Below are 22282 nucleotides of genomic sequence, written 5' to 3' on the forward strand. Positions count from 1 at the left end.
CTGATGCTGTTTGCCATCTTAACTGCTGGAGTATACTGTTGGCTCACGTTCACTGTGGTGTTAACAAGGACTCCAGCTTTACAACAGAGTTGCCCAGAGCCAGCTAGTCCTCAGCTTGCATCCTTGCACAAAGTTGCTCCTCTCCAAGCTCAGGGCTTTGCACTTGTCCTTGCTGAATTTTTCAGGTTCCTGCTGGCCACCACTTTATGCCTGTCTAGGTCCCTCTGGATGGCAGCCCTACCCTCAAGCCTACTGACTGCTCCTCCTTAATTTGGCATCATCTGCTAATGTGATGCAAGTGCATGCCCTCATCTCCTTGAGATTACTGTTAATAACAGCAACAGGACAGCTTCCTGTGCAGCCTGTGGTACGCTGGCACTCAATATATTACAGGCATGTTGACAGAGTAGGACCCATTAACCACTGCAGTCTGAGCCTAATTATGCATGCCATCAGTTGTCACCCAAACACTCTGTACCATTACAATTTACACAGAAGGACGTTGGGGGCAAAACTGCTGGAAGTACTGCTAACATCAAAGTAAGTTACATCTGCTGTTCTCCCTCTGTCCACAAATTCAGTAATCTCTCCATTGTAAGCAGCAATCTGGTCAGTCAGGAATCAGTTGCCCTGGTATAAATCCACTCTGACTGTTCTCACTCACTGCGCTCCCACTCATGCAACCAGAAATTGTTCTTTACTACCATTTATGTACCAACTTCTTTCTATCCCCCCCTTTAAAGCATTACCATGCTTTTTCTTCCCACATACTGAATTATCGGTGTTACACTGACATGAATAATTCTCACTTTACAAATAATAGGACCTTAGCATCTCTAGAGAATTAGCACACTGCTGTCAAAATAATGTATCTGCCTATACCAAGATGAATGCACATGTCTTAGTAATTTGAATCATAGCCAAGAACAGTGTTAATTATAAAAAATTGAATCTGAACACTTCTTAGCTAGGTTGGATAAAAGTAATTCTGAAATTTTTTTTTTCCTAGCATACTGAAAACAAAGCAGAACTTCTTTTAAGTAGAACAATTTCTGCTTTCATTTTGAAATACTACAAATATTTTAGATGAATATATGGAAATGTACTGTGGCTACAGTAAATACAAATCATACTTCCTCCTTGATATTGAAAAATTTAAACATACAGAAGCATATACCTAAATTCTAACTCACTAAGGCTGTAACTCTGTGAGGATTATTGTTCACTGGCTACAAGCCACTGAAAAGCTTCTTTTCTTACCCTCTCCCGCAGACAGCTACTATCCTTTTTTCCCTTCTCTACTGACAAAAGCACAGGCCATGAAGTTTCCTGTCTAGTCAAGTGCACAGATGGATGATTCCACCGGTAGTGTTAATAGAGCTTAGGAAGTTGCTTTTTACCTCCACTGGTCCTAAGATCTAGTCCTAAAAGGCAGGGGGACACAATTACATACAGTGCATCCAAGCAGAATACCTGCAACTTTCTTTAAAGCTGATCTATATCAAACATTAGTCTTCCATTCAAAGCGTACTCTTAAAAAAATTTCAAAACTGATCTGAACAGCAAATCCTAATCTAGCTTGCACAGGCAACACAGTATTTCCACAAAATTCCAGTCTATTAACTCAAGCATTTGAGTGCTTTTTTGTTACATTAATGGTTATAAATACATTTACCCCTTTCTCCTGGTAGTCTGTAACTAGAAATTCTTACAACTTCTACTAAGTGTTAGACTGCTCATTAGAACATTATACTATATATAGCATAGTGATGCTATTCTACTCATGCACAAACAATGCTAGCCGATAAAGGTAAAGCAAGCTGAATGGATGTGAATTATCTGGTATTTCATATATGGGCTTTAGTTTCTATACACTAATAATTAATTGCTACAGTAATCATTTCTTAGAGTAAGACATAAAACAGGACCATACCCATACATTTAGCACAGATTTTCCAAACCAAACAGAGCTGTTCCTTAGCTAGGTATCTGTGCCAAAGTTCAAGTTCAAAAGTTTTCAGATAGTCAACCAATTGAAAAATATTAAGTACAAAAAGAGCATTCAGTGAACAAAACATCTTGATTAATTTATGGTTGACAGCTCACATATATACAAAGACTTCTCTATATCAGCATTTTATTACCCCCAAATCCACAAGTTCCATGAACATTTAATTGCCTGGCTATGTTCCTGGTCTGATTTCCTGCATACAAATACTCACTATCAAGTACTTGAATCCATTTCTATTTTCTTCTATTTTAAACTGAGGTCACCTAAATTTAGACCAAAGCATTCCCTTGTTGATGAACAGCAACCAGGGATAAGACGACATTTTGCTTTGCTCAAGCACCAACTCTGCAGCAGCACCTTAACACATATTCAGCAATTATGGAACACTGAGCTTTGCTTCCAAGCTCACGGAGTATGACAGTCTCCCTCCACTCTACACTGTGCTGCAGACAGTGTCAAACACACCTGCACAATAAAGAAAAAAGGACTACCACTTATACATAATGACAGCACTTATCAAACAAGAAACAGAAATCTGAAAAACAAGAGCGTCATCTAGGTGATCACTTACTATTGTTAGCTTTCCTACATAACAGTTATCTTTGTGCACTGCAGACACACTTTCCAACAACATATAAGACCAAAAGCAGATGAAAATTAAGCTGTTATGTTCAAGCATGTTCTCCATTTTTGGAGGTAAGCACCTGTCTCAGGATGTTCAGACAACAGTAGAGGGATATACAGAACTCACATGGGAGCAACCCAGACATGGTCAATAGAGCAATTACTTCTCCACAAGCAACCTTTGGTACATTAGCAATAACCTACATAAAGACTGCAGCCCAAGCAGACGGATGAAAGCTAACCTGATGGGCCTCAGCTAGAATAATTCACAGCAGGTGGGTTGTGTACCTGCACTAAGATTAAGGCTTTAAATGTTGAAAACATTGTATTCCCACAGCAGTTGAAGAAAAAAATAAAATAAAATAAAATAAAATATTCAAATACAAATAATTCAAAAACAAATTCATTTAATTTGCTTTCACATGTTTGACAGGACAAGAAAAGAACAGAAATGATCATTTATCTGCTGCAGGACAGAGAAAGAAATATAATTTGAAAAGCAACACAAAGTTTGAATAGAAATAACAATGTTAACAGATTAATGTTAATGTTCAAGATTTGTAAGCAGAACACTTTCAAAAAAAAATTATTCTCTTTTCCAGGAAACACAAATCATTGCTTTATTAGTGACTGACTGCCTAGGAAACCGCATTCAGCAAGCTAAAGGAATTTGACTTTCAGGTATAATTTTATCCATGTGTTGACCAGCGTAAGGTCAGTTTAGTCTAATGACCATAGAAAAAATGACAAAAAAAAAAAAAAAAAAAAAAAAGTAAATAAAGAAATAGATTTCATTATCATTAACATCAAAGATTAAATAAAATCTCATAAGGGAAAAATACAAAGAAAATTTAAATATTTGTTAGACTCCTTTGGTTATTTTCTTTGCATTCTAGAAATGTATGCCACACATCTGAGAAATAGACAGGTAAAGTACCATAACTGTCATTTTTAAAGCTGAATAAGTAAAGCCACATTATTTTCTAGCAGTGCTAGATCACATTAACATGCAAAGATAAAAGCAGAGCTCTCACACCTAACCCATTCAGACACTGAATTTAAAAGAACTACTTGGCTTTGCCAAAATAGTAATTTTATACTATCTAGCAGGAAGAGAACAATGACATCCATAGAATGACATTTTATTTGTAGAAAGCCACATAGCACACAGATGAGCACATGACACCTAAACATAACTGCAAGTAGTATTTTTCATCCTCAGAGCACTACATTAAGCAGTACCTGTAAAAAAGTCATTAAAATGTCACTGTGCACAAATATCACTAGAACTACTTACTTTCATCCCCTCCCACAACCTCCCAGCTACTGAAAACTGAGATCCTTCCAGGACTACTCCCAAAATCATTTCAGCTAAAATGAGCCCTAAAAATTTAGGTATGTATTTCACTAATCCAACTGATTTTGACTGAAACAGGTAAAGAACTACAGAAGCAGCTCAAGTTTTTCAGTGGTGGGATGGTAGCCTCTATAGTTAGAGAGAACACACAAAAGTTTTAGACAATAAATCAGTACAATGAAATTCTAAACGTACACAATACCAAAATCATTAAGTGCACTAGTGCTATGTCTCCTCTGGAAAGCCTTAAGTTTTTCACTTTAGCAGACCATTGCTACACTACTACCTCTCTCGTGCCTCCCTTTCCTCTTCAATAGTGCTAGGACAATAAGATGTGAACGATCTTCAGTATATAATATACAATACTTTAATTCTTTTTAGTTACAAATTAAAAAAATGTTAGTAGTTTGATAGCTCTTACCTCTAGTAAGGCTGCTGCAGGATCTCCCTGCAAGCTCTTCCCCAGCTTATCAACCTCATCTAAAAGGAACACCGGATTATTAACCCCAACAGTCTTCAGTCCATTGATTATTCTGCCAGGCATGCTGCCAACGTAGGTGCGCCTGTGAGCAATAAATATATGATGGGAAAAATATGGGTCAGATGCATGGAAAAACAGTAGAAGCATTAAAAAGACAATCTCTCAGGGGAAAATACAAGAATAGGAAATCTTGTAACGATTCTTCCACTTCTGAACAACTTTCTACATCTAACAGACAAAAAATATGGAATATGCATCTAACTAAGACTAGCAATTGTATCAGCAGGTGTAAACTCAAGTTCCACGGTGCATTAGTTGGTCTGGGAAGACAAACTACATATGCATCTAAATATATGGAAATTTAATGGCTTACAGGCATTTCACACGAACCAGTACAAGTATGTTTGTACTGTATGAACAAGCAGAAGCAGATTTGGGAATTTTATTAATACTAACAGCTTAATAATAAATAATAATAATGGGTTTTTGTCACCACAACAGAGCTCACACAAGCATGTTACAACTTAGGTAATATGTCCCAATATGTTGAAACATTATGAAATGTGAACTGGATGAGTACAAAAAGGCATCTGAATTTATTCAGCAATGCTGGTAAAACTTCGCAACACATACAGCAATCCCATTTCACATCCATGTAGAGACATTCTGTGCTGCATTTATCACAGTTTCTTCTGCCTGAGCCCAACTAAACAAAATACAGTAATTAATAGTATAAAACACTAGTCACTCAGAAGAAAGGGATACATGAAGTGCTGAATTACATGAAGTGCTGAAGGCCTATCTCACGATCCTCCCAAAGCACATACGCAGAACAGGCTTTATCACAGGTTCTGCTTTCGGGCAGTCCAAAACAAACAGGATGAAATTTAAAATGATGAAATAAATACCACGGGAGTAATTTCAAAACAAAACAAAACCCTTAAATATATTTTTAAAAAAATTTAAAAGAAAAACAACACGGCCTCCAAACACAGAGAAAACAGAGGAAAAAATGTCAGACCCAGGTAATATTTAGCAATTGACTGAAAAAAAATAAAAAATGAAGATACAATATTCAATTGTGGATCTGAGCAAAGATAAAGGTTAGTGACATCTTTTAAGCAGCCAGAAATGCAATAGAATTTCAACTCGCCTATTACCACCTTCACGAGACAGCTGCTAGAGACTGGAGCAGCCAGCATGCACTAGTTTGTCACCTCACTGCTTTTGTGCAGAGCCTCATTCTGCAGTGAGTGAGTACACTCCTATCCACTGAGAAGTACGCTACATAACATTTATTACCAACCCAGAACCTGCACGGGGGAGCTGTTATATTAGCATGTCACTTAATTCTCCATCTGCACACAGTCAACACTGCCAAAAGCATGAAAAGATCCTATAAAATGCAATCAAAAAATTATGAGACCGAAGCAGAATTGAAGCTCACAGAAGTGAATCTTTCAGCAGTTTAACCAAACTGATCACTGCAGCAATTTTCTGTTTTTACACAAGGTGCTTACTACACTAGTAAATAACTTTATATGCTACACAATGTGTAACAGAAACTTGGGCTATGAATTTTAGAATTAAAAATGCCTAAGTATCGATTCACTCTTCCCATGTCTAACAACCTAAGCTTTCAATACATTTGCATTTATTAAAGATGGACCGGTATCTATTATAGGCTACTAATCAGACTCAAGATCTCCAAGCTGAATAAAGAATGTCACACGTAGAATGACAACAGACAATAACCTAGTACTTTACATTAAAAATACAAACCTAGATATACCCTTTTTATTCCTATCTTAGGAATTACTAGGGAACACAACTCAAGAGTCCTCTGCAAGATAGATTCTGCAAAAATTTATGTATAAAACCATTATGACATATTAAAATTACAAGCAGATATGGCTATTTATCTGTCTGGACATTAACCTTTGCCTCGTAACTAGGGAAACTGAATACTGCTGTTTGTGAACAGCAGCCTCTGTCTGTAAGGATGTTTAGTCATTATTTCCACTCTCGTAGCTACAGCTACAAGGAAGAAAAACAGCATTCTAATCTTAGCATTTTGATACAAATGTGGCTTTGCTCATTATTTTGACACACAGTTTCTCTCCATCCATTCACCCTACCAAGAGAAATCAGCTGCTTTCCATCTGAAACTGGAAGTTGAGAACAATCTTGCTGGCACGCTCCTACGCAGCAACAAAAAACACCTCAACAGATCATGCCAGATAAGGTCTGCACCTCGTAAACTTTCTACTTATTTTTAGATCAGTGAAAAGTCACCCCTTAAAAACACTGAAGTTGTCATTGGGGGGTACGCATCACAAAAAAGGCAGCTGGGAAACTTAACAGCTCTCCCAGTGTAAACTGGGAATGTTTATGAATCAGAACCCCTAAAGCAGTACTGCTATTACTGGTAAAAACAAGACCTAATTTCTTCATATTTTTCTACAGACTGAAAGTTTTAAGTTGTTTTAAACTATAGTGGTTTTCAAATCACAAAATTAGGAAAAGAAAAAAGTTCACACTACTGAAGAAGCTGTTTATGAACTTACTTGCATTAGGTCAGAGGTTTTTTGTCTTGTTTTGTTTTTTGCAAGGACAGAGGTTGCACTTACTTTACATGCCTATCTTTACTCTGCAGTTGTGCAACAAAGTTACTTTGACCAGGTGAAAACCCAGAATCACAGAATCACAAGGTTGGAAATGACCTCCAAGTCGTTTCTAGCCCAACCACCCTCCCATTCCTATTACCAGTTTGCTTTTTTCTAGTGCAAGGAGGCCCGTGCAACCTCAGCTTTTCATGCACAGATGCACCTGAGCAAATATTCAGCACAGGACTAAACCAGAAGTAAACTATCCAAACTTGCAGAAAATGGAAAGTGCCTGATATAAAAAAAAAAGAGAGCCTCACACAGAGGTGAGAGAAGGAAAAAACAAATCTCACTAGCACCATTATAAATAGTGCAACATCTTTCCTTTTTGAAAATAGAAACTTGCTCACATGCAATAGAGATCATACAGTTCTTAAATACAACGAACTATCAGTACTGAGGACATTTTAAACTCAGGGAAATTTTTAGATAAAAACAAGTATTTCAGACTGTCTTCTTTTGCTTTTATAAATACCAGTTACCAGTAAATGGAACAGCAAGCATTTACATATGGAATAGATGAGTGGTAAATGCTAACGACAGCTGGGGCATATCTGATAAAGCAGTTCTGTTTTTGTAGCAAGATGATGACTTCATTTTTGAGAATGCGGCCCTGTAGTATCTTCACCCAGTCAAAAAAGAACCTACAGAATCCCCAGCTGCAGCCACACGATGCATGCGTAAGTGGTGCACAAAAGTGCCTGCAGACTGCCCAAGCTACACCTCAACCAGAGCAGCACACATACTGAAACATCACTGCCCTCCACACTGCAATGCAAGATATTTTGTTTTGCTTGCTAAATCTACTGGTTTGCTCCTTTCACCTGTAACAGTTACAAGCTGCCAAAGTGAGTGCTATTTCAGGTAATAACCTGCTTGCAAGTGAAAATCATCCACAGTTTCTTCTTCAATGCTTTAGTGTATTTGATACATTCTGTAAATGTTTAGTACATTAGTAGGTGCATTTACTATCATTTTTCTGCAACATTAATAGGAATGCTTAACTTAAGCCTTAAAGCCTGAAAAGGAGCCTTAAGGAGAAAAAGGAGGGTCCTAACACGCAGCATTAGAAAATAGGCCCACTTAAAAGTCAAACTTGGAGAAGAAGAGCTTATGTCTTCTTCACTTTTAGATTGCTTCTGAAATTCTCTTCCGTGATTGCCACTGGAAGCATAATATGGATTCTCTTGACTGGGATTAACTTGAGGATCTACTCATGAAAACAACATTATGGAGGGAAGACTATAGTAAAGCTGAGAAGAAACAGAAAACAATGAAACAGAAACACAGAAAAAAAAATCTGCATTCAACTGCTGGATTTTACTTAACATGAAACATGCAAAACAGGTGATTACAAGGAACCCTTACTAACCACCACTAAGTTTTGGTCTTCAGCTACATGGTTGAAGAGTAACCATCCAGAACTCCTGTTAATTCTAGATGGTATTTTTCTCTTCCTGTCTTGTCAAATACTTTCTAATTTTAAGTATTTATTTTAATACTAAAGATCAATTTATAACATGTGAAAATATTGTAATGGCAGCCACAAGTACCTGAATTTCTGTTTTGAAGCCATTATCCTATGACTGCAGCTCTCCATAACAGAAACAAACACAAGATACAAAGCCAAAAATAAACAAACAAACAAACAACCATAAGAAATTACTGGCAATTGAGTAACAGCTGTTGACAGTCCTACTTTCTTTCCATAACATCTGCTTTGTACACATTGGTCTTTCAGAAAAGCTCAAGCTTTACTCAGCCCTGGAAAAAGTTCCTTAATGTCTGTAAATGCTTAATATTCAACAACCTCTAGTGGTTCCAATATCAAACAGCAACTTGTAGTAGCTGCACTATGCTTGCTTTTTAGGATTCATACAATAAATAATTTGAAACATCAGAATTCTTACTTAGTAAACAGTGTCAGTTTATGAAATACAAGGAATAAAACCCTGTGAAGGACAGTTCTGCTTCTTTTTCCATTAGTGTCTAATCAACCACACAGAGTGCTGCTATACACAAAAAACTGATATATTTAATCAAACAAACGTACAACCATACTCAATATTTAATCCCCCAGTGTCTTCTGTGAATGCTGATCAAACCTACCCTAAGAAAACCTCACAAATACCATTCATGCCACAAACACCAGGTGTAGCTAGGTGTATCAAATACAACATTGCAGTTCCAATGTTTCTTCTCTCACATTCTGGTCTAAAAAGTGATCGATAGCATACCAACAGTATATTAAACTCTAGATTGTTACAAGTTCACACACAAGAATTTCAGTACATTTCCCACTAAGCCTTCTGCATTCCTGTTAGTAGAGACCGTGAATTTGCAGTACTCTAATATACTCACATGCTAAACTAGCTTACACACTGGAAAATCTGATACCACAAAATGAATTTTTGTTAGACATTTAAGTTTTTATTTAAATTAATAGTGAAGTGGTAAAAATTCCAAGGTGTATTTTATGTCATGAAAATAAAAAGGAGTGAATTTGGAACTGGAACAACACTGGTAGTGCATTCTGACAGTTCAGGCCAGTAGCACAGCCATTGGGAAAAATTAACTGCTTACATAGCATCAAAAAACTAATAGTTTTAATTTGCAATAATTTACCAGCTGTTGTAAGGAGAAATCACATGGTTCTACAGATCATTAGACATACTTAATGGAACCAAAAAATGCTGCACTGATGTTTAGCAGTTACTTACCAACATTATCTATTCATTATTCTTCCAGCAGATATGGGAAACTGGTTGATTTAAGAAAATCATCTAGAAAACTGAGAAGTAGATGTATAAAGAGATGGAAAAAAAAAAAAAAAAAAAAAAAGGCCTAAGGAACCTGAAGATTATAAATAACTTAGAAATATAAAGACAGCGTTAATTATCCCAAGCATATGAAGTTCACGGGTCATGGATCTTGCCACAGTTCTAGATCCAGGTATGATTATTCCATTCTCCACTTAGAATAAAAAGGCAGTAGCGGAAAAGAACAAAGAACAAGTGTCAACAGTGAATGCCCACTCTCATTATTAAAATTCTCTCCTGAATAATACCACTGAATACCAAAGAGAAACAGTGAGTGATAATAGTATTCAAAATAAGTAGAACTCCTCCGCATCATGTGAACAACAAAAATAATCAGTGTGTTCTGTAATAAAATAATAAATTACACGTAATAAAAAGGGAAATACATACCTATGGCCTCGGATATCAGATTGATCACAGACACCTCCTAAAGCAATTCTGTGGAATTCTCGACCCAAAGTCTTTGCAATTGATCTTCCCACACTGGTTTTGCCAACTCCTGGGGGTCCCACAAAACAAAGAATGGGTCCCTTGAGGTTGTTTTTTAGCTGCCTGACAGCTAAGTACTCCAAAACTCTTTTCTTCAACTTTTCCATAGCATAATGATCATTATCCAGAAGAATTCGAGCTGCACGAATTTCAAGGCGATCTATCAATCATTAACAACAGAAAGAATATCAGCACATTTATCTTCAGAAATGGAAACAATCCTACTGCGCAACAGAAATTCATACATTTTCACATGTTGATCAACATAATTCACCCAATACTCACATTTATATTCCACACAACATTTTGCTAAGGTAATTATAAGCCTTATTTTTTTTTAAGAAGAAAAGTAAACACAAGCTGGAGAGATCACTCTATGGATAAGAGAATTAACAACAAAAATGGAAACATCTTTTCACTGTGTCACAGATTTAAAATCTGGTTCAAATGAACTTAATACCTGTCCTGGAACAGCAGCTGAACAACATGCACATTTTCCAGCATTTGTCATCTCACAGAACTGAACCTGAAGCCATAAGGTCTTATCAAAAGATGAATTCAACCTATGTCTTCATCTCCCTTATTTACGCTACAGTGTGTTATTACCTCACAAGGCTTGAATGGCGGGCTTTGCCAGCTATACACTTGAAGTGACTGCACTGTGCAAAATACCCAGTCAATACTAGGACTGGGAAAATTTGGTTTTTACAATTGCCATAATTTGAGATAAATTGTCATGCATAATAAAAGGACTTTAACTAGTGCATTAGACAGCACAAATTTCTGGCACAAAGCAGCTGTCTCTGCTCTATGACATAAAAGAGAAAGCAGAAAACAATGAAGTCAATCAACTCTGCACAAACCTACCCTTCAGCTTCACTGCAGATACAAACCCTTCATCCCAGTAACTGTGCATATTTCATTTATGGACAGCTGCTATGAAATTCCCATCATCAACTATGTCATTCTTTGCAATGAATCACTGAATAAAAAACTAATTAATGATAATAATTTTCCAGGTCTTTTTAATTGTATTTCTCCTTTTTCCATTCACGTATATTTTTATTCTCTCTACCCATGGAGCCCAAAGCATCACTCTTGTATACGAATATAATTTTTCCAACTTTGTTTCCAGAAAAAACCTTCAAACCACAACTTTGCATAATTCTGCAAGATTGAAGAGCAAACTCCTGTGAGAGGACACGAGAGTCAACAAACACTTTACCCATTCTGTGGTTTTTTGAGTAATACTGACACATGTAGGCAGATCTTTTTACCAGTCAGTCATTAAAGAAAATATTTGTAAGTAGATTGGTGAACATGCTAGGCTCTAATTCAAAAAGGTCAACATTTGTCACTGTGCACACTAAGAAAGCAAAAAACAGACAGATGTTTCTGCTGGTGTGCATATTCTTTATAAAGTAGATTGTTTTAAATGCCATCCAAAAGCTTCATTCTTCAGAACACTCCTGGGAAGCATTTCTGCCCAATGAATCAATTCGTGTTGGTCTATAATTTCCTGATCTCCATTTTTGTATCTCATTCCTACATTTATATCAATTTCTGCTCAAAGTTTTTGAAAACAACGGTAAAAACTTGAGATGATACTTCTTTTTTTCCTATTGCATCCAAAGTTTTAACAGACTGTGATTATAAAATAGTCTGTTTGAGACTAATAAAAAAAATTAAGGGGAAAACAATTCCAGTGTTTCAGGACAGTAAAAAAACATTTTGAGAAGCACAGTATGGATCTTTTTTTAACCATGGTTTCACTGTATTGCCATAGTAATACGGCATGATGCAATTAATCATACATGAAATGCAGTTAGCAAAAATGAAAAAGCTGTAAATATATAGAAGTCTTGACTGCCATAAAGACTAGCAAATATAACACAACCTCTTCGAAAACATACCTGTTGCACTGTGATGTAACCATATTCCATTTTTTAGAATAACAAAGTATGCAATAGCACAGGATTGCAAGTAACACCACCACCATTTTATTGTGTAGATACTGCTTGTTTAACTTGTGTTTCTGGCTGTGCAACTGAGCTACATGGGCTATTCAGTACATAGATCTTTATTTAAACATGGTAAACTGCATTACTTGATACCACTAATAGCATTTTACTATGAGACAACGCAAAAAAAATTGGGAGAGAGAACTAAGTACATTCTTCTGTCTTTACATCACAGCTACTCGTCCTAACATGCCTGCACAAGAGACAGCCAATGATTATAGAAGGGTCTACCTTTCGTACTCTTGTTCCATGGCAATTCTACCATAAGCTCCAAATAATTTCGTGTTAAAGCATACTCTGGCATCGACTGAGGCATCTTCTTTAATCTGGAAGTACATGCATAGAAGTAATAAGGCTAGTGGGGAACTAACAGCAAACTAAGACACTCTCTTGCAGTAAAAAAAAGCGATATTTAAGAAACCCTTTTACTTTCCAACACCTGTATTAATAAAAAAGTAAGTCACTATTACATCAATTATAAGATTTGTCTTTGCATAATGATAGCTTATTTGTATGATATTGGCAGAAAAAAAACAAGCATCACACTTCTAAGCTCACACAGGATACAAGATGCATGCACCACACTATACATATAAAATATATAGACATGTACATACGCACACACACATGGTATCACTGACAAGGTTGTTAATGATCATATCATCCCCAATAGCAGTTATATGCTCACAAAGACAGAGAAAGGAAAAAAGAATCAATATGCAGACCACTTTTCTCATTAATCATTAACAACTGTGGTGTTATCTGTCCCCTGTTTTCTTTTGAGGCATTCACTTCATAACATAGATCTAGAGCTTGCAGTTTAAAGCTGTATTAATTCATAAGCCAAATGTAAAAGACTAAATTGTCATCCTCTCTGATGTTCCAAAACAACAAGTAGAGGAAACTTGTAAGCAAAATAGCAGCACATAAATAAAATTCTAAAAATTACTTCCAAACACAACCAACACAAATATATCATTACGTAAAACATTAACACAAGATTTGTTCCAAAAAATAAATTAAGAAAGAAACCACCATTTCCAATTCTCCTACCTCTTTATTTCCTTAAGACAAACTTTAAGAGCTTGTTCTGACATACTGGAAGTTCTAATCTTTTTTTCAAGGATGACAACATCATCGTGATCTTCCTCCTCCTCCTCATCTTCTGCAGTGCTTGGAATATGATTGATTCTTCTATTTGGACGAATAGCTACAACCTGTGAAACAGATAACAGGCAGAGAGTAGCACCAGTTTGTTGTTTGTTTTTTTCTTTAAAATAAGGTGAATACTTTGACTTTTAATGGAAACCGTGACAAAAACATACAAGGATTTGGGAGAAACTACTTAACAGAATAAGTCTGAAAATTTTAATCCAATAAATAGTTAAAGTGTTATTGGTACTACTTTAAAAAGTTACCATTTGTACTTTACTGTATGTATTTACGAAGCACATTTGTCATCCACCATAATCTAGTAGATAACAGAAGACAAAAACAAAATTGAAAAAGCTCTTCCAATATTTTGAAAAGCTGGCACTGCAGCCCATCTTATTAGGCAGGATAAGCAAAATATTTACAGGTGTAATCTCTCTTACTCTTTTCCATTTCTCAGTTATTTCTTGTTTGCTAAACTGTACATGTACAATTAGATGCAGCCTGCCACAGTTAAGCAAACTACATTTCACAACACACATCAATTACCTGTATTTCAAAAGCCATGATTCACCTTCAACGCTATTAATAAATTGCACGCTTTTCACCACAGTGTGCACATATCATGCAAGTCAACTGGCTATCAAATTACTATTTAATGGAACCTTATGTGAAGTCATAAAGTGCTCAGATGAAATAAATGATGTCCAGGCAGCTTCAAAAAAAATGTTTTCTTTTTCAGATGTCTGAACAGCTGAAGTTGCAAGCTGGGTGTTCTCCACTGATACAGCCTAAGCACTAAATCCTATGGCCACTGGTTAAAACCTTGAATAGATTACAATTGCACACCTTCACTAGCCTGTTTAAAAGTGCATCGTTACATTTATGAATGATGCTTAAGAATCCCAGATTTAAAGGTCCATACCCTTTTATCATCATCCTGTTTGTGCTTCCTTGTTTTCTGAAGAAGCTTCAGTCCTTCAATTTGTCTAACAAGCAATGGTATAGTCATCTTGAACCTTTCCTCCAGCCTAACAGCATCTAGGATCTAAGAGCAAGGAGTTATGAGAAGCCAACAAACTCACATTAATAAGTCATCACTGAGGAGAAGGGGAACACATAGGATGTCATTGCAGTATTTTGATCATAGTTGTAAATTAAATGGTTTGGGAAAAAAGAGATAGCAAGAAAATAAAAGAATACAGCACACAAAGCCTAGCTTCAAGGTCTGGACAGCAAATCTACAAAGTAATTCAAAAGTACCAAAAAATATATAATTTTTTTTTCTGCTTTCAATTGTCTTATTATTTTGGTTACATTTTATCTAGAAAACATCTACCAGCAGTTTACTTCTCAATTACTGAGCCTCAGAAAAGAGCTCCTTCCATGAAAACACCCCCCGGAAAAACATCATCTTATGTCATAAGGCATGTTTTCCTTATTTTCCTTGTTTCCTTTTGAAAACAAAACATGTATTTTATACTTTATTTTATTTTCATGTTTGTTTAAGTTGGCGTGCGAAAGCAAGCAAAATTTATATAATGATCTGTCAGCTTCATTAAATAAGCAAGATTTCAACACAATTCGAAGAAAGACTTATCATCTTTACCATGGCAATGGGAAATGCCCTCCACTCTGTTCTCGTGAGACTCCATCTGGAGCATTATGTCCAGCTCTGGAGACCCCAGTGCAAGAAGGACATGGAGTGGACCCAGAGGAGGGCCATGAAGATGATCAGAGGGCTGGAGTAGCTTCCCTACAAGGACAGGCTGAGAAAGCTGGGACTCATCAGGCTGAAGAAGAGAAGGCACCTGGAGGACCTTCTAATGGCCTTCTAGTACCTGAAGGAGACCTACAGAAAAGCTGGGGAGGGACTTTTTGTAAGGGGAGGTAGCAACAGGATCATAGAATCATAGAATTCCAACTCAGGTTGGAAAAGACCGTAAAGATCATCGAGTCCAACCGTGACCGAACCATACTACCCTAACTCTAACAACCCTTTGCTAAATCATGTCCCTGAGCACCACAGCCATCCGGTTTTTAAACACATCCAGGGATGGTGATTGAATCACCTCCCTGGGGAGCCTGTTCCAGCGTTCAACAGCCCTTTCTGTAAAGAAGTTTTTCCTGACATCCAACCCAAACTTGTGTTTATTTTATATTTCATATATTAAAATATATATTTTATAAAATTTTTATTTTTTTTAATTTAAATTTATACCAGAAGAAATTCTATACTGTGAAGGTTGTGTGAGACACTGGAACAGGTTGCCCAGAGAAGTTGTGGTTGTCCCCACCCTAGAGGTTTTCAAAGCCAGGCTGGACAGGATTCGGAGCAACATGGTCTAGTGGGAGATGTACCTTCCTACAAGCAGGGGCACTGGAACTAAACGACCTTAAAGGTCTCTTCCAACCCAAAACATTCTCCAATTCTATGAAATCCAGGCTGTATCTCTTGTCACTCAATGAAATGAACAGTTCCCCACACCATCTATATTCATTTAGCTTTTAAGTGAATTCTCATGTAAAGGTATATAGAAAGACATATGAAGCAAAAGCATGAAAACATTTAAGTATTTCTGCTTGGTTGTAACAGAAATACCTTCTGGTACAATATTATCACCACCTGTCAAAATTACCCTAAAAGTGATTATAACTATAGAAAAGCAGCAAACATTTCACCTTAAAATAGTTTAAGGACATAATACCTGAAGCTTCTCTTGGTTGGATGTACGAATGATTGAAGTCAGTATATCTGGTAAAGCTTCTCTAGGCAGATTGTCCAGAAGACGCCTCAGCTTTGCAACTGCAGGAACAGACATATCCAGCATCTCAACCAACTGTAAGGAACACACAACAAACAATATTCATAGTTGTTGGATGTTTCTTTTTTAATTCATTTAATCAAGTACCTGATTTTAAGAGCATTGCATCTTTAAACGTGCATAAACGCTTTGCCAAAAATGTTCTGAAAAAAAAATATTTGCACATAGAAGAAGAATAGGCAACCAAGACTCTGGACTTCATACTAGTTCAAGAAGATCATAATTGCCATCACTGCTCCTAGTGCTTTTTTCAATGCCAACATCTTCTATTACTTTTCAAATACCCTGATTAAAAATCACCCCAGTTCCTTCCTCTGTTCCTCTTTAAACACTTAATTTATCATACCTGAGGACATGTGTTTGTAAAAAGATTCTATACAGGTGTGCTTTTTCCCCATTTAATAGTACACAGCTTCAAAAATCCATTATATGTACCAGGAATTTTAGAAAAACTACTTTATCAAAAGCAATATATATACATATATATATATATATATATATATATCAAAAGTATATATAAATATATATATAAACATGCTTTGTTTTGTTTTTTGCTATAATGTACTTACGGTACCAATACATCAGAACTAATATAAAGTTACTGTAACATTTACATGTACTGTTAGACTCATCCTGAAATGCACTGCATAGATTCTCAAACTCAACATGGAAATCTCAAGCCATACCAAAGACAATACCTTTCTAGCAGAAATCCTACTTTCACTAAAAAAATGTAAGAGGTACAAAGAGAGGAGAGCAAACAAATGAAAAAAAAAAAAAAAAAAAAAAAAAAGGAAAACAAAAGCAACAAAGCGCATGCGTCAGTGCACTGACTTAAAGTGAATAAAATTAAACCAATTTACCTGCACAGCATATTTGTAGAACTGTTCTGACAACTCTCCAAGTTCCTCCTCAGACTTATGCTGATTTGTAAACTGCTCGAGTCGATCCAATTGCTCTACTTCTGCAATAGGGTACGGCTTCTCCTTCAGCAGCTGCAGGATCTGGAACCGGCAGAGGCCCGTAACCAGCAGTGTATAATGTGGCTTGGGCCAGTTGCTACCAACCACCTGAACTGCCAAAGCAGCAGTGCCAATCCTGGAAACAGATCAAATCTTTCTATTATTTGTCACCTTCCACAGAACATTTCATGTGCCCCTCACACGAAGCAACTGAGCTACAGAGCCTCATAGACCATCACTGTTCCTCATCAGCAACCTTAGAGGATTTCCTTCGTGACAGAGATCAATGAAACCACGCCTTGAATTTTCAAAAAACGAGACAACTGAAAAATGGATGATGGTAATGTAACACATACATGTGTGGAGAAACGTAATTTTCTCATAAATAAATTACTGGGCAACAGGAACAGAACACCTACATTTCTGCTCAAACTGTACACAGTAGAAAAATGATCCTTTATAATTTACAGTTTTCTATCAAAACTGCCTGTCTCGTGCAAAACCAATGCTTTAGATCACATTTATCTGGCCAAACTGCCTGTTTAAGCAGAATTGAAACATACTGCAAAACCTTACTAAATCTACTGATGGATGTAAGTTTCGCAAGGAATACAGCACGTTAATTTTATGCACAGTTGATCCCTCAGAAATACAACCGGCTTTCACTTCACATGAACTGTATCTTCCACACTACTCTCATTGAACAAAGTAACTGACTTTCTATCACTAATAAGCGGTACAGCCCTAATGACCCCGAACCGCTTTCTCGGATCGCGTCTCCGTCTCAGCCGGCTCCCATTCTCGGACTCGCCCAGCAGCAGACCCGCACGGCGCCGCCCCCGTCCCACGCACACGAGTTCCCCCGCCCGGGAGCAGAGCTCCGCTCCCCTCAGCGCGACCCCGGCCCGGAGGCACCGCCGCGGCCCAGGCGGGAGCAGCGTGGCCGAGGGCCGTAAGGGCAGGGCGCGGCGGCGGCACCTGTGCAGCGAGGGCAGGTCGTCACTGTCGGACGTGGGGTCGCTGGTGTTGGGGATGACGCCAATGATGGTGCTGCGCAGCGAGGTGCCCTTCAGCAGCCGGCTGCGCACCAGCTGCATGTTGCGCGGCGAGTCCACGCTCGTCCGCATGGTCGAGCCGGGCAGCAGGACGCCTTCATGGGTGAGCAGCAGCGGCAGCCGGCTGGGGATCTGGATGGCGCTCCCCGCCGCCATGGCCGCCTCTCCGCTCCGCAAAGCCACGCCCCGCTACGGGCGCCCGGCAGGCTCAGGCTGGGGCTCGGGCCGGGCTCAGCGAGCAGCTCGCCGCCGGGCACGGGGCGGGGATGCCCGCCCACAGCGGGACCCTGCCGGGCGCAGCGCCTACAGCCGCCCCTACGGCCGATTTTAAAATCCCGTGGGTGACGGCGCGGGCACAGCTCCGTACCGCGGCTGCCGCTACCAGCAGATGGCAGGCGAGCACGTGCAGTGCCGCGCTGCTCTCCCCGGGGCAGCAGCCCGCCCCGAGCCGGCCCAAGGCGGGCGAGCAGCGTCCACGGGACGTGCTGCCAGCTCCAGCAGCCTCAGCTTTCCCTTCGTGCCGGGACAGACCCTGGGATCCTGTAAATGCTAGGGAGTTTCATCGCAATGCGGTTTCCAGCACGGTGGAGGCGTTGGCCACGGCTGCAGCTCTGCTGTGCCCAACTCAGTTGTGTGACCAGACCCGGCTCTGAGCACTCAGGCCTACAGCAAGCCCAGGTGAACAAGCAGAGCCCAGAAACAGCAGAAACTTTCACCTCCTTTTTTTCTTCCTAACCCTCCCCCCTTTCTTTCTTCCCTACCCTCCACTGGAGAAAAGAGGTACAATATCTACATTGCATAACATAATGAGCTGTGTTAACCAATCCCCTGTTAATCACTGACTTATTAGCTATGCTTTGAACAAAGGTAACCCTGTACAGAGGTGAAATTGCATTAGCAAGGAATGTGTTTACACCAACTGACCATGTGAAATGCACAAGCACAGCTGCATGCAGAAACTCGCTGAGTCATTCAGTCTGGTGACAGCTCAACTCTGTCAACCTACTGTAAAACGCTGGGGTAACAAGATATATGGAAATAATGACCATGATTAAATGCAACAAAAGTGCAGCTGAGAAAAATATCTTCTCCCTATAGCAGCCACCTTAGGTAACTTAGAAAGAAACCCAGAATTTGATATGCAATATAACATTCAATATGATATCTAGAAAGCATTGATGTAAGAGAGCACTTACACAAATACAGAGAATGTTTTGTGAACTTCCAAATGTTTAAGCTTCTCTAGCTATCTTGGTTTGGAATGCAAACACAAATCTAACCAAAGCGCTAAGCATTTGCTCATCACATTTACTGATGGATTCTTTCAGCCTGAATCTTTTCAATTAAGGAGAATCTACCAATCTCATCGTGTTTATTCTTCAGGCCAGTTTTTTTTTTTTTTTTTTTCCCCCCAGACGAGTCCCTGTAGTCATCGGAAACAATTCCTTAGTTCATTCTTGAAAGGTTTAAAAATATATATATGGGCGATTTAAAATCCTGTAATTTACTGCACAAACACGTGTCCAGTGCCCATCTTGATTAGGATGTCTAGGCAGTGTTTTACTGCATTTTTGCTGAAATAGAACCGGATGACACCTGAGCAACAGCTCTTTTGAAATTTTTTCTCAAGGTGCTGAACTTCTCAACACCCGGAGAAATGAACCAGAATTAAGATATTTAGAGAATTTTGTGCCTGCACCTCAGAGACTTCAGATCAGAAGGGGCAGCTGCCACGTGATCTGACCTCCTCTGAATCTCACTAGCAACTTCTCCATCAGTCCACAGCATCTGAGATGCACTGTTTTCTGCAGAGGAATTCAGCCTTGACTTAAAGACTTACTGAAATGGAGAAGTTACCACCCGCACAGCTAAGTGTGTTAATAGTTGATTACACGGTCAAAATCTGCACCTTGCTTGTAATCACAGTTTCTTAAGACTGGTTCCTGCTGCGTCTTTATCTAACAGATTGAAGAGTTACTTACTATGAGAAAAATCCTTCCTCTGTGCACACTACCAACACCTCACAATCCATTAACCACTTAGCTTTCTTTGGATTAAGCTTCTTTGCTAAGCATACTTCTGATGTTTTAATGTGATTTAGTCCTACTTAAAATGTATGTAACCCATAACTAGCATTTCAGTAGTACTCTCACCACCATCACATAAAGAGGGTAATATGAATTTCAGTCTGGTGTTTCTCATAAAATCAAGCCTGAAGTTTCTAGGCATCACTTCACACAGTTTATGCACTAATACTGTGGGAAGAATGCAAAACAAATCTAACTGATGGTGATCTCTATCACTGCGATGTGGTACAAGATAGTGCATGTGATACCAGATGGTATGGAGCACCTATGATTCCCACCTCATAAATCTGTGCCGATCATCTGAGCTCTGCAGACTCCTGCTTCCACTCTCTCAAGCTAGACTGACACAACAACGAGACCTCAGGGAATTTTCATTGACTATAACAAATCTACACCGCTTTAGATCCCAGCTCTGCAAGGTAAAAAACCTCATTCACATTAAGCATAAATAGTCCCATTAATATTCTTTCAAAGATTGAAAGGACAGCAAAGCTTTCTCTTGAAAAGCTTTTGACAAGATCATACTAATCATTTCGCAATACTGATCTTCTGCAAGACATGTCTTCAAGCAATTCACAAATGTGTTTATTTTACACCTATAAAACTCACTTAAGTTATCCCCCTCTCCTGCAGCTCAACTTTAATTCTTCCACCTTCATGAACAAGAGAATTCAGTAGCTCCATAAAACATGATTGAGGTACTTCACACTGAAGGCCTGAGATCAGAAGGTGCTGCTGAAACACCATCCCTCAGGCATGCTGCGTATCAGCAGAAAAGCAGTGAAAAGAACTCAGGATCTTTAATCTAGAATTCTCCGCTTTGCACAGATCTGATCTGATTTCCCTTGCATCACATATATCTTACTCCAAATTCCTCGTTCCCAACTGAAGGATGTAGGCATTTATTTTAAGATACAATACAAATAAACTTGAGCCTCGCTTCTCACTATTAACTTTCACAAGCACTACAGCTGACTTCAATATAAATGAAAGCATTTTGTTCATAATAAAACTGCAGCTAGGGACTGCATAAAATGACTGTCTAAATTAACCTTATTCAACCAAACTTTTATGCTAATTACTAAAAAAAAAAAAACAACTAAAAAATGAGAATTCAGAAGTAGACAAGTGGTATCAACACTTCTCTTTTTCTCCAAAATCATCATTATCTGAGCTTTAATAGGCAGGAAAAATATGTCTATGCACCCTACCCCAAGTACTGCTGGACTCCTCACACAGTCCTTATCTGGGTTGCTTTACACCAGACAGCCAAGCAATAAACAGCACAAGAGTGAACAGCTCAGCTGGAACAGCAAGCACGCTAATTCACCAGCTGGTTGATGTCAAATGCAAGTAATAATGGCTGAATTCCCCCTAGTTTTTGCTGATAGGAAAATAAATAGAATCACTGTTGTCTGTACAATGTTTCTGTCTATATTTCTATCTGTGTAGTGCTTTTAGATACGTCAAGACTTAAATGTTCTAGAAGAGCTTTAGAATTTATTAGAACCTGAGATTTGGAAAGGCTTGATAGATACGTAACACATGCTCAGTAGTTTTTCCTTTAAAAATTGATGGCTTCTTCATTCTTATTGACCTGCTTGGTATGTTTGAAAATTAGCATTGTAACTACTTAAAGCCTTCAACTGGAACATACTATCTAAGTGCTGTACATACACCAATTTGCATTTGAATCACATTTCTATTATTTTGCACCCACTGTTACTGTTTGG

General features: G+C 38.3%; 1 protein-coding gene across 1 annotated transcript in view; it reads right to left on the reverse strand.

Moving 5' to 3' along the window:
- LONP2 (lon peptidase 2, peroxisomal) overlaps nt 1-18637 on the reverse strand; it is a 38689-nt gene extending 20052 nt beyond the window's left edge. The window contains exons 1-8 of the mRNA XM_042821395.1: nt 18386-18637; nt 17309-17543; nt 16329-16460; nt 14546-14668; nt 13522-13685; nt 12700-12794; nt 10349-10607; nt 4414-4555 (exon numbers count right to left, since the gene is read on the reverse strand). Coding sequence (XP_042677329.1) covers nt 4414-4555; nt 10349-10607; nt 12700-12794; nt 13522-13685; nt 14546-14668; nt 16329-16460; nt 17309-17543; nt 18386-18618 — 1383 coding nt within the window. The 5' untranslated portion in view covers nt 18619-18637. The remainder of the gene's footprint in view (nt 1-4413; nt 4556-10348; nt 10608-12699; nt 12795-13521; nt 13686-14545; nt 14669-16328; nt 16461-17308; nt 17544-18385) is intronic.
- Nucleotides 18638-22282: the final 3645 nt, after the last annotated feature.

This window comes from Centrocercus urophasianus, unplaced genomic scaffold (assembly GCF_019232065.1).
Source record: "Centrocercus urophasianus isolate 14NV4802_14NV808 unplaced genomic scaffold, USGS_Curo_1.0 seq_2, whole genome shotgun sequence".
In the NCBI taxonomy this organism is placed as follows: domain Eukaryota; kingdom Metazoa; phylum Chordata; class Aves; order Galliformes; family Phasianidae; genus Centrocercus; species Centrocercus urophasianus.